The 13745-nt window shown below is 43.6% G+C and overlaps 1 protein-coding gene across 11 annotated transcripts in view; it reads right to left on the bottom strand.

Moving 5' to 3' along the window:
* LOC117207432 (protein trachealess) overlaps window positions 1-13745 on the bottom strand; it is a 138449-nt gene that overhangs the window by 24633 nt on the left and 100071 nt on the right. Inside the window, exon 1 of one of the 11 annotated variants that reach the window (XM_033447675.1) lies at window positions 3486-4386. The exons of 9 other annotated variants lie outside the window; for them this stretch is intronic. In XM_033447675.1, coding sequence (XP_033303566.1) covers window positions 3486-3697 — 212 coding nt within the window. In that variant the 5' untranslated portion in view covers window positions 3698-4386. Of the gene's footprint in view, window positions 1-3485; window positions 4387-13745 lie in introns of those variants that run through there. One more of the 11 variants, XM_033447678.1, reaches the window with a different exon arrangement.

Below are 13745 nucleotides of genomic sequence, written 5' to 3'. Positions count from 1 at the left end.
AAACGGAAACGGCTTTTTTCCGCTTGTCAGAGGTTGAATTATTAGGTTGATAATAGCAGCGCGGAAAGAACACAAGGGGAACGATATTACCCTATAAAATCATATCTCGACCGGCAAAAAACTCGGGTGGATGATATTTTCGGCCACTTTACAGGCTCGTAAAGCTTCATTACAATCGTTCGTACGCACGAAACATAATCGAGATCTTCTCTTTTGCCAAGCTGAAATTCGCGCTATTCGCTATATGGAAGAGAAAAAGGAATAAAAGAAATAAACAGGAGCAGAGGATTCTCTCTACCGTTTGATTTTAATTAATCATCGCCATTCCTTTAATAGCTCGTGACCTGTAATTTACGGATATTTGAACATCGTGTTTCACAGTGCAAAAGAATGTCGAGGAAGCAAGAAACACGTTATTTCCACGCGTAAAAGATATCATTACGCCATTTATACGGAGATCGTGCCAATTATCAGGGAAAAAGAATGGCTGGTCCTGCTCCTAATAACTGGCCAATTACGTAACTGCGTTTGTATCGGTAATCGTGCGCCACTTTTATATATTGCCGAAATTGTTAACCCTCGTAACACGACCACTTTCCTTCCGGATCCTCGTTGAATTTTATTTTTGTCTTCTTTTTTTGGGGGGGGGGATCACGCGGTTGAATTTGACAATTTGAAAATTGGACGAATTCACAGACAACGTTAGTACAACGTTACGGAAAATGAGGATTACTCGCGTGGCAAATAAAATGAAAATTACAATAGAATAATAAGTAACAGAATCAGTGCTATTCTGTGTAAGGAGGATGCGTGTTCTGAAGAACTGGACCGACAAACGAAACACGTGAAAACCGAAATACATACTGTCATAAGAATCTACGTATATACGAAACTACCTACATATCTAATCGTTTTGATGTTCAAATCCGTCAGAACACGTATCCGCTATAACTATAAATTTTCGAATCAAAATGATCTGCGATTGTCGTTTCATCGATTTCAACCGAATCTACACGAAATTAGTTTCACACCAGGGAACGAAGATCAAGCTCTCGCGGATCGATGATCCACGGGAAGATCGAATCCATGGGATACATCGTGGACGTCCAGAACCATTTGGACGCAGTCGTTCGTTTGCGGCGCGACGAACGAATGGCAGAGCCGCGTTATACTATTTCGTTTATAAATCGAAGTGAAAACTGGATTTACTGGTACTCCTTTGTTCCGTGGGTTTCGCGCGACCGCCATTAAAAACTCGTGGTTCACGTATGCCAGTGAAAAAAGAGGAAGCAGAGGATACGTATGCAAATTGATGGATGAAGCAACGAAACCGCGGATATTCGATTCTCGTTGCAAAATTCACCTTCGTTACCATTTTTTTTTCCCTCCGCAGTTCTACGTCGTTTCATTATTCAATCAGTGTTCGACTGATTTCTTTTCTCGATTTCTCCTTCGACGAGAATAAAGAATAGAAGAAAGATAGATGGAACGTTCGATCGAAGTAGGAAAAAAATAAAGGAATATTCGAACGCTATCACACCGTTGGTGCGAGCTCTCCAACGAAGACGGTGATTGATAGCCTGATAAAAATTCGACATCCTGCGCGCGAGGAATGATTTACAGTTAGAACATCAACTTTATAGCGCACTATTTACAGCATAGCCTCAAGTGACGTCATTGTCGCTCTACGTATGTCACATATTAATGTCTATCGTTGTCTGAATCGTAACGTCGAGACGACGGACGAAGACGACGTTGGTTGAATCGACGGGGAAATCGATTGCTCGAAGAAGACATTACTCGCGCGCTGGCTGGACACCAGTGGAAATTTGTTCGACCTGATTCTTGATGCACGCAGTGTTTCTAGCTTGGATATTTAGAATGCTTAAAAATGTACGAGAACGAAGAAAATCAAAAGAAAGAAACAGAGAAGGATGAAGCATAGGAGGAAATATAAATTATAGAGTTATTACACAGTTTTTCCAACGAATCGATACGATGGATATTATTAATTCAGGTTTTCAGAAGTCGCATATAAACTGGCAATTTCATTGCTTGGATACACGATTCGAATCCAATTTCTCAAGAAATAAATTATTTACATACGTAAGATTACTTGTTACAGAGAAACGGCATAAATAATCGTTTCAAGGTTGATCGGTATAGGTTTTGAGCGATTGGATTATCAGACGATTGAGAAAAATTTCCAGTTTGAACGAAATACTCAGAAATACTCTGTGCATCGATTGAAGTTTGATACTTTTTAATAAGGAAGTTCTGTATATGTAAAAATGTATCGATTGGGAACTATCGTGTCTTTCCTTAACAGATAAAAGTCGTGTTGAAGTATTTTATGGTTTATGGTTAAGTGATCGAGTAAATCGTCGCGATCTACCTCGAGAGAGCAGTTTGCTACGCATCTCTAGCCCTTTCGCTGCTAGAAACCGATAAGTGGCACAATTTATTGATGAATTAATGAAATGTCATCTTAGTCCAACCTGTTTTCTCATACGAGCGTAAAATGCGATAAAATATGACCTTGTATAATGTACGCTGTACCCGATCATCCGTCATACGACTTTCACGAAATCATTTGTTAAACGCATCGTTATAGAAAGCTCTAGAAACTTTGTTTCATGTGACATACTGCACTTGATTTCACGATACCAACATCCTTGAAAAATATCCAATAATATAATAATTTATCGCATACTTCCACAATGATTGCTATATTACGAACCAATGCTACTTTAGATTTGACAAATATCTTGGTAATCGTGTATTAACCACACAAAGAATCGAAGAATCCCGATTGGCAGTTCTATTAAAAAATTAACTATCAAACCATACACGGCAACCATTTATCCTTCTCTTAAATAAAAGTAATTAGACAAAGATATATAGGCGTATGTGATAATCGAAGTTTCCTTGATTATTTCTATGAAATCTTGACAAAATCCTCTCGCAACCCTTTACGAAATTCAAGGACCAGTATTCATAAGACGAGTGACAAATTACCGCGAACATCTTCGTCGACGGCGGGAAAGGGTTGGACCTGTGTGAAAAGGGTCGCGCCTCCTCCACGAACGCAGACACGCGTTTCACCCCTCTCGCGATTAACGCTCTCGTCAGTTGCGAGGCGACAAATCGAAAACAACGTTTCCCCTCTTGTTCGCCAAAGCTACCAACCGTTCGTCGATGGATCCTGTCGTCGCGACCCTTTCGTTTGCCCGGAAAACAATGGCGATTACGGGATCTAAACGACGACCCCGTCACCCGTTTGAAGTATCGTTTTCCAAAGGGTCGTCAACCGGCAGGAATTCAACCCCTGTTGGTTTGTTCGATCCCACCCCTACCGTCGCATCGAAAGGGCTAGGTAGATCGTAACGTCGGAATAAGATTATTAACGTTAACTACCAATAATTGTAAGACGTCTATTAAAATATACGATAGTAAGAAAAATAAGTATAAGAGAAACAACATGCCCTGGCTCGAGGAGAGGACCCTGACTCTGTTTGTACGGGACACAGAGGTCCGCCGGTACGAACCAGGAGTGCGTGAACGCGGGGTTGATGTTGAGCGCCCCAGCGGCCCCTTGATGGGGTCCGCCGACATCGACGCCGACACCGACACCGACCCCGACCGGGCTTTGTCGTTGAAAGCCCCCATAATCCATGGCCATCTGATACGGCAACATTTCTCTTTCTTTTTCTATCCTCTCTTTTTCCTTGGTGCGTTTCTCTTTTCCTTCCTATCCCTCTTTCTTTCCTTCTCTTTCCCTCTTCCTTCTTTCGTTTCTTCCTTCTTCTCTTCTCTTCGAGATTATCGTAGGTCACTGTTTGTCACACTGCCGCGCGTCGTCTGTCGAGTACACCACCAGGCAGACAACAACAAGTTCGCGTTTCAAACGCAACAACACCAAACAACAAGCGGTCACACCAAACGAAACGATAGTCACATTCTATCGCGCATCATCGTCCATCGCGTGTCCCGTCCTCTTCCCGCGTCATCGTCGTCGAACCACCGGAACGTCGTCGGCATCGAGGGTTGTTGGCACGCGGTTGTTCGAGCCCCGAAAACCGATATACCGTATAGAAGAGAAACGAAAGGAACACCACCGGGTCGAATACGCGAGTACGTGTATCGTTGTCCGTGTCTATATGTGATACGACGTGAGAGCTCACGCGCGCGCACGTGCGTGTCAACAACTCTAAGCTCTCGGACTCTCGCGTCGTGGACCAGCTGTTACGGGTCCTCGTCGACGGGACGGTCCCTTCGATCGCTCGAATCACGCGCCCGATGTACGCCACGGACGTGGGGGTCGCAGACAGCTAAACGGCTGCTTCGTGACCGAACGACAGACTAGACCGGACTGTACCGGCTGTGTAACGTGAGCCGTGTCGCGAGCCCTGTCGGGGCAAGCGAGACAGACCTCGTTGGCGAGAAAAAGAGCGAGAAAGAGGGCGCGAGAGCGTGCGCCGAGTGGCGGGCGGTTCGACTCCGCCCACGACAGGGTGGTTCGACAAATCGCGTGCCGCGGTCACGCTCTGTTACCACGCCTACCACCGCCGCCGCCGCCGCCGCGACACCGACACGGCGCACTCTCTCTCGACCTGCTTGCGTCACTGCACCCTTTGTTGACAGACAGAGCGGCCGTGCGGCGAGCGCCGCACACAGTCGCGGTCGCGGTTACCTCGGTCGCCGCGTAGGCCCCGCCCACCGCCACTAATGACATTTGCCGGATGGTTAAGAGGTCGGCTCGTATACCTACGAACCTGGGAGAGACTACCTTGTCGCGAGCCAAGGGCGACGTTCCCCGGAAGTGGCCCGTAAGCGAGCCACGTGCGCGCCTGCCGATTCTTAACCCTTGCCGTGTCATGCAGTTTTCACCGCTTTCGCCGACGAGCTATCGTCCGTTGCTGCCCGGTTTTTCCCTTTTTTCCTCTTTTTCTCCTCTCCGTCCTGCTTTAGTTCAGAAAGTGCTTCGAATCGACGAGAATAATCGAATTCGCGTTATTCGGCAGCGGCATAGTGCGCTTCGTATCGATCTTCCGAGGAATGAATGGACGCGTTAGGATACCTGTTTTCGTTCTTTTCTCTCCTTTTTTCAGCCGCTTGTTGTGACGCTGTCTTTCTTTTTTGCCTTTTACCAAAATCACGTGTTTTTTAGAGCACGCTAGTTCCTTCTCCCTTTTTCTTTTTTCGTCGCAGTCTTTAGCTGCCATTGCTAAAACGGTCACGTGGCAGTTGTTCGACGCTCAAATTGCATCACGGACGGGCTTTCTTTTTGTTTTCGAAGCGTCCGCCGATATTGATGCGTCGAATTCCTTCTATCACAGAGATCGTGGATCTAGTTATATCGCGTTGATTTTTAAGAAAATAAGCGAGATCATTTTCTTCCATATCTGCGATCGAAGCTGATCATAATGTAAATTACGTTTAAAACGTAAATCGTGATTTTAGTACATGCAACAGTTTAAAGTCACTTCGCTCTCTATAAATAGCATTTCTATAACATCGTATTGGATAAATTTTCAAACACCATACACGCTCGTTCCACTGAATAGAAATCGCAAGGTTGCGCTAATAGAAAATAGGAAGCGTATTCGATACGGCAGAAATAACGTGCGTTGTTATTTCCGTTTAACTTGGGAGCAACGGCGAAACGACACAAGACACGGCGAATCGGCCCTGTCTCATGGTTATTCATAAACCGCGACTTTTTCTGTTACTCAATCGCCGATTCGATCGTCGATTTATCTCACGCAACGTCTTTATGCAATTATGCCGGAGAATGCACGACACGTAATAAAATAGCCGAGAAATCGATACGAAATGCGACACGAACGGCGAGCAAAATCGCCTCGTCAGACACCGGTGAAAATAACCACTACGCTGCGTTATTTCGCGTTTCTGCCCGCAAGGTGGGAGTCTTGCTACACGTGTAATTGACTGCGGCACCCACACCCTTCCTTGACGCCATCTTTCATTTTCATTAGTTGCGTAGTGCTATATGCTGTTCGATACGCTTCTTCCGTAACTTAATGGTAGAATTATACTATAAATACGTAGTATAGTATACGTAGTACAGTAGTTCACGAGAAAATATATTTATCTAAAGTGTTAAAAATTATTCAAGTACCTAGCAGAGTTTAGGTGATCGAGGAACAAATCAGAACAGTAAAACAGACTAGGGGTGTTTATGCAGACACGATTAAAAAGATTAAATCAATTGAATACACTATAACGTGTGCATACACCGATCACATCCGCAGTCTAATCATAATGCTTACAGACGACATTTACATACCGTGATTGGCCTTTGTCCATCACTAAGGCTACGATGACTAAGACAAATTTTAAACCGTTGATAAATAACACACTTGGTAGATTTTTCTAGTTCTACACTGCGGAATGCCAACTTCTCCATACACGTTCGTTAGTGCCTTACAATTATCTATCCTCAAACTTTCGAACGCATTTTTCTACCACCCTGCACGTATCTACCTATAATCTCCCAAGAAACACAAATTCGTATCTACGATCCTCGACAGCCGCTTCCCCTTCGCGATATCCAAGATACGGGCGAGTTAATCCGACAAGGGTCAACGTTGCGTTAACAGCAATATTTGCTTTTAACATCGTGACTATGAGTTGCACGAAAATTCGCTCGATATTCTTCTGGTCGCAATCCTTTCTACCTAGATTGCTGTAATTTTATGAAATTTCAAAATCTCGAAGCACCTGTAACACCTCGATAAATGATCGCTTGACTCGTAACGGGTTAACGATCAGGCAAACAACGAAATACCTTTCAGCTGTAGTTTTTCCCTGAAAGTGGAATTCGTGGACAAGAAGATTCGCGACGTGTCGAAGTTAATTCGTCGAATATCTAGTCAGGTTTCTCTCGACCCTACACCCGAAGCTAAGCGACAAAAGATTTCTCAACTGCTATTTTTCTCTCGAAGCGGAATTCAATCGTGAGCAACAAGCGTCGCGTCGTTAAGGGACTCGAGCCGGCCGGGAATTAATTCATCGAACATCCAATCAGGCTTTTCCCGGGAACGCGAGGCGCGACGATCGCGGCCTGTGCACGAGAAAGAATCGTGCGGCTGAGGATCCGTCCGTGGCTGGGTGCAACGAGCGACCGGTACTTAGCATGCATCCCCCGATACGAAGGATTCCTTATTGTATCGTTGCACGTGAGCGTAATGCACAAATATGAACTTAGCTGCGGGCTCGTTCCTCGTTCGAGTCTCTCTCCTCCGCGTTCGGTGATAACTCCCGTCCTCATAATCATACATATGGATGTCCCGTGTACGTTGGCTGTTCGTCTCTCTCGTCTGACCAACGCGCCGTGTGTCTGTTTACGCGACGAACAATACGAACGAGGCATTGTTCCTGGCCGGTCGAGTCTAGGCGATCGGTAACGAGGCAAAACGGGGCGATTTCTAAGCATCGTAGACGCGATCGTTAATCGGTATGCGAGAAAGAAAGAGATAAGCGGGAGCTGTTCCGACGAAGTTCGGGAAGAACGGCTTCCAGGAAAACGTTTTCTAAATTGTCTATCGTCTACGTGGCTTATTGTGTTTCAGAGGTAGCGTTCATCGTTATGGACGAGACAATGGTGTTTTCTCTAGCTTTTCCTATTCTTTGCGCAGGTATGAGTAAGTATGATTCGAAGTTGAGGTTCGTAAGCGTAGTTCGATGGCTGATTGATTTCACGATTTTACTATGCATTTACTGTAATTCCACGTATTTTATAACGACTTGCTTGCAGAAGTATCGAGACGGATCCTTATCTTCCAACGAACCGCTTTTCTATCGAACTCCACGTTTCGCGTTTTCCGCTCTGCTAAAAATCTAAAGATCTATACGAAATAAACTAGCTCTAAAAATCGATAGGAAGCGCGAAAGCGAAGCGAAACGACGAAATAACTAACGCGACGCGTAACTCGAACCACCCACGTACCGTACGTCTATTCGTCTAACTTGGATCCGTTTTACGGGAACGATGGCTAGCCGCGACCTGGAACAGTCGCTTCTTGAATCTCGGATAATATCACTTTTATGCGCGTAGCGATCGGTATCTAACCCTTTCGAGGGCCATGCATCAGCGCGAGCATAAACGTCGGCCGGGGGGTAAAGAAGGGCCCATAAAATCCGCCCTCGCGGACGCGATAAGAGTTATCTCCGTCCTCTAATTGAAAGTTAATTGGTCCGGCGGTTTAGTCGGCCGCGATGGAAGCCGACCGTTTGCCAACTAGAGACGCTCGAACCCCAAAGCCTAGGGGCGGCAATTTAGCGAATTGCGCCGCAGCTACAATAATGAGACCCTATCTTATGGTGTTCCACGGCCACACAGCAGCCCGGGACCATACACCACGCGTTCAACCACGCCATACACACCGCCGACGAGCAACTCCGGGGCGGCACTCTCCAGCCACGAGTAACACGTATTACCTACCGCGTTACGTGCCGCGCCGAGTCCTCCCACGTGCTCGTAATAAACCGGCCCTCTTCCTTCGCGTAATCGAGAATTTCCGACAAACACGTACCGCGAACCTGGCCTGGTACGCCGCCACGGTAGGTAGGTACATCGCATCATCGCTGAGATTGCGATCGGCCCATCGGAGCAAATGCTCCGCTTCCTCGCACGTGTCCTCCGGGTTCGATATGAAAATTCGGCTTTCGCTAGCTGGCGAAGAGGTTCCAGGTGAACGTGCTTTTGTATCTTTTCTTCTTTATTCGGAGAGTTTCGGCGTGTTTGTTGTTTTGGGTTTTGGGATTGGCTAAACGAAGATGGGAGCTCGTGTAGTTTTGCAACGAAGGCATTAGCTTTGAGTGAAATTTTCGTGTGTCTTTTTTTGTTTTGCGAGAATGTTAGTAGGGCTTGCGTTTGGAGATTTGGAATTGGTTAAAAAGAGGCGAAAGTTTTTGTAGCTTTGTGGCGGAAGGCTTTGGTTCGAGTTAGACGACGTCGAAGAAAGAGGTGAGTGGGAGTATTTGATCTTTGCTGTTTATCCATTTGGTGGATATTTGATAATATTCGAGTAATGGTAGAATCGCAAGCAGAAACAAGCAGAGAGCGTTTTGTATAAAAAAATCTCGCTTTCAGTGGTTTCGTTGGTTGTAATAGAAATTCGTCCTGTTCTTCCTTATAAAAGGAGGAACGAGATTAATCGTTTCAGTAAAGATCCACCTGTTTAGCATTAAACTTACGTTAAACGAAACGTTTTATTACACGTAAGAGAATTATGATCGAGAAATGATAGAAAATAGAAGTATCTGGTTGAAAGAAATATTATATTTGTTGGTAGAGAAAGATTTTATCGGAATATTTCGAATCGGTATAAATTAAACTGATTAATCGACGATGTTTCCTAACACGAGTTCCAGAAACCAGTTTTTCACGATTCTTTTAGGAAAGTTGCTTCTGTACGGAAAACCGCACAAATTTATGGCGTGTTTCCATGAAGACTGGAGTAAAAGTTTCGTGGTAGAGTATGATATAGTCTTGTTGCTCGGGCAAGATCGGACAGAAGATAATAATTGCTACGAAATGTCAAGTGTATCAACGAGAATCTTGCTTGTATCTACCTTAGGCTAACAGATGAAAAGATCTTTTCGAATCTTTTTAACGAGAATCAGTAAATTTATTAACGTATAGAAAATTTCATCAAAGTATAAATTTTGACGTTCGTATTTGGATAGTTAAATAAATCTCATCTATTCGGAAATAATATTTCTGGCTATTTTCTAAAAAGAGTATTCATCTTTTTATCGTTAACACGAATAATCTTAAAGTTTCGTTAAACAAAAATTTGGTATTTAAAAATTTAAAAATTCGGTAATAGAAAAATGTATTTATTTCGTATGCAGAAATTTCATACGTCGTCTGGAATGTCGATTTTCAAATGATGAAAGTATAATGTAGGCGTACGTAAGCCAAACGCATTAAGAAATGTATCCGTAGACATTTTACGAGGGTCGCCAGGGATATTCAAATAAAGTTATCGACAAAACAAACAAGAATCAGAGACAAGCGATCTCGGGAAAATAACCGGATCGTCGCGTCTTATTCGACTAACAAATTAATCCGATTAAACGGATTGATTATACGAGGGTTGCGTGGCGTGTTGAGTTGATCGGGGATTGCCCGTAAAATTACAGTTGGGGTACAACGCTCGACACGGTTCCGTCACTGGAGAATACCATCGACACCTGTAGTAAAATAAGCAACACGCGATCGAATGAATTAACTTAACTAATTTCATTGCAGCAGTCACCGGATTTTATCTTTTCTGGTCGATCTTTCACGCTCCATAAAAGAAACACAAATAATCGTACGTTTTAAAATATACATGTTCGTAACGTTTTTCTTTTACTCTATTTTGTACGGTTTACGTAGTTGATCACTAAACTGCGAATATTTATACATTCAGATCTAACGCTTCAAAAGTGCACATAACGAGAAAAAATATATAGAACGTCAGAAGCGTAGTACTCGTCGTACATATTTAACGTGTCAATAAAAATATCAATTTGCGTAAGCGTTCGCAGTCTGTTAATTCCCGTGACTTCTAACCTTATGACTAAATTCTAAAAACTTGGACCAACTTGCACGATTCGCAGGAACCTGTGAATCATCATAGATCGCCAGATTAGCTTTCATTTTTCGCAACGTTCGCCTGCAGGCGACGAAAAATGCAAAAGATCGGGGAATGTGTGGGCGAGTTGGCAGGGTGGTGGTTGGTCGGTGGCTGTAATTTTTCAAATTGCAACGCAGTCGTTCACCCCCGACTTCTGCCCCGCGGACGGAAACGGCGATCCCCCACTTCACCCTCGCCACCCCCTTCCCGCCCACGGATCCTCCCTACGTTTCCACTGGTACAAGGGGTGGCAGCCGGCTACTAACGAGAAACGAAGTTATTTGAGGGTTCTGCAGAAAGGAGTCGAACAATCATAATAATCAAGTGCGATTCGCGTTTATTGTCGGCGATTATTGCTTGCCACCCTCTTGGAAATTAAGCGCGTCGCTCTTCTTTAGCCGGAGGGTAGCTGGCGCTCGCGGATCCGTAGATAAATAATAACAACGAAGCGAAAGGAACAGAGTTAAAGAGATACGAGGTGGTGAGAGAGTTTGGAGGAGGAATTTTTAATTGGGCTGAGTACTTGTTCTCGACGAGGTCTAAATTTCCAGAGATGGTTGGTTCAACTCATTAAGAATCGACGTTGCATTAATGTAACATTCTGTTCGCAATTGTTTCAATTCTCAGACTCGGCGAGTTTTCCGGATTTGCTTAATATTTTTTCCACTTACGATGATATTACTTTTTCCCCAATTATTTATGAATTACAAAATCTTCCTATATTTTCGATCGAACGAATATTTAAGGGATGTTTAAATAAAGGAGAAACAATGGCGTGAACGAGGCAGGAAGCTAGAAATACAAGAATAGATATGCCTTTACGTAGGGGAATGTAAGGTAGATTTAATGCTGGACTATCGCGCAGATAGGTCACGTTATTAGCATACTTGCCCCCGCATCCCTTTCGCATTTACATTTTCCAGGCATCATTTGATGTAATTGTACAAAGTAAATTCGCAGCGGCAAAGGAGTACCCGCCTGTTTTCGAGTTTACGCTAAACGAAATCAAGCTACAGTCTTGACAGCCTTTCCTTTACACTCGGCTAATTCGGAAAACTAATTTGTCAAGCCAGACTCGTCGAACTTTACTCACAGAAAGAATTTACGTTACAACTATCCTCTCAAAATTGTTACCAATTGAGACTATTCAACGATAAAAGTTACAATTTTTACCATTTCAAAGTTGTCTAGTGGCGAAGATTAACGACGAAGATAGATCGATTCAAACGAGAAAATAATGAAAAAGATTATCTTATCTACATAAATGTACGCGAACATGCTCTCTCCTCTCTCATACAGTCTTTTTCTCCACAAAAACACACGAATCACGTGACAAATCACGCGTCGATATTACATCATCTAACAAATTATAATGTCGAAACTTGTACAAGAAGATCCATCGGTGCATGCGGATGTGACACGATCTTCGATCACCGCAACGATCTTCCTCCGACCGCAACAACCATACTTTGTCCCTCGTGCTCTCTTTCCAATTACGCTTGTCGCCGAAACAGATTAGCAAGATGAATTCTTCGTCCCCTTCCGTTCTCGCCGCGATATACATATCGTGTAATATTTTTTCCGCGTCGTCGGTGGAAAGAGAAGAAAGAAAAAAGCTTGGAGAAGACGGGGGCGTCTCGTGGTCGCGTCTCTACGAGAGCTACCCCCCAACGAGCCACCCTTCTGCGTTACTTAATTATCCTTCGCCGGGTCTGTTCACCCCGCAAGAAGCCGATCGGTCTAACTTCGTTTCGCGACGACCCCAACGTCGAAATTATCGTCGGCCCGGTATTTGTCTAGGACCCTGGATTTTGTTAACGTCGTCGACGACTCTAGAAAAAGCTGACGGCCGAATTTTGGCCGATATTGTTGTAGCTTTTTTCGTTTTTACTCCGCTGCATTTTTCTCTAATCGTTTCATTGAACGTGCGTCGTTTTAAGATTAGAAAATTACTTTAGACAGTTTTCTATTGTTTTCGACTTGCTTGGAAATTATTTTGAAAAATCGCCTCGAAGGATACACGTACTTTGCGAATTGTTCTTTACAAAATGCTTTCTTTTTAACAAATATTAAACCTACCCAATTCTTACTTTTTCATACTCGTCTCTTTCTTCGTTTCTTTCTCTTAGCTTGTCTTTCGTGATCGGCTATTCTCTAAGTATTTCCAAAAGGATTATTAATCTCACGCTATATCGATCCCTCGTCTCGAGAAGTATGCAAACTATCCTTAACTTCTCGTTCAATTGACTCGGCAATTAATAGCTTTTAATAACAAGATACGAACTGTTAATGCTCGATATATTTGCACCCATTTCTTCTTTTTTCGTCTTTGAAACGTGCCCGATAAGAAGTGGCAAGTTCTAGAGGAAAGAGAAAGTTGCGCAGTGCCGTTATTTAACAAAGTAGGCGAAGCAGTGGAAATAGGAGCGCGTGGAGTGTACGAATGCGGTACAATGGGGCCATTTTAGGTTGAAATCTGGTCGATCGGCCAAGGCCCGCAGTTGATTAGACTCTATTTACAGGAGGCGAGTTTAGCGGCTCAACCCCTCTTCCCTTTAGTCTATTTCGTCCCCTTTGCGGCAAATCAACCGGCATACAGAAGCACGGCCTTCTTCCAGCGGATTTTCCTAGCACAACGCTAATTTCGACCGAAATACGGCTACGTTCGATCGACCGAAATACCCTTTGATGAGAAAAAGGAAACGAAAGGGGAAAGACTAACGAGTCACGAAACAAACAACTGTTTTCTACAGATTCTTTTCGAGATAAATAATATAAATTCTTTTTTTGCGACACGAATAAAATATAGAAAAACGTACAAAGATTTGATACTCGTCCTTTGTAAAGTTTCAAAGATATTTCAGACACTTGTGAAAAATGTCAAGGGACACGAGTTCTTTCGTTACAGCTAAGATCAAATAGATTTACAGCAGTCATCATCAGACGTATGGTCACTTTAGGGTTGACAACTTTTAGATTTTGGAAAGCAGGTAAAATACGTATTGTAACATTGCAACGGAAAATCTATAACTAAAGGAATATATAATATATTATCGTAATATGTAAGCAAATGTGTGTACGAAAAATCTTGAT

This window comes from Bombus bifarius, unplaced genomic scaffold (genome assembly GCF_011952205.1).
Source record: "Bombus bifarius isolate JDL3187 unplaced genomic scaffold, Bbif_JDL3187 scf7180000008030, whole genome shotgun sequence".
In the NCBI taxonomy this organism is placed as follows: Eukaryota; Metazoa; Arthropoda; class Insecta; order Hymenoptera; family Apidae; genus Bombus; species Bombus bifarius.
Note: the sequence above shows the minus strand (reverse complement) of the source record. Positions and strands in the feature narration are given on the sequence as shown.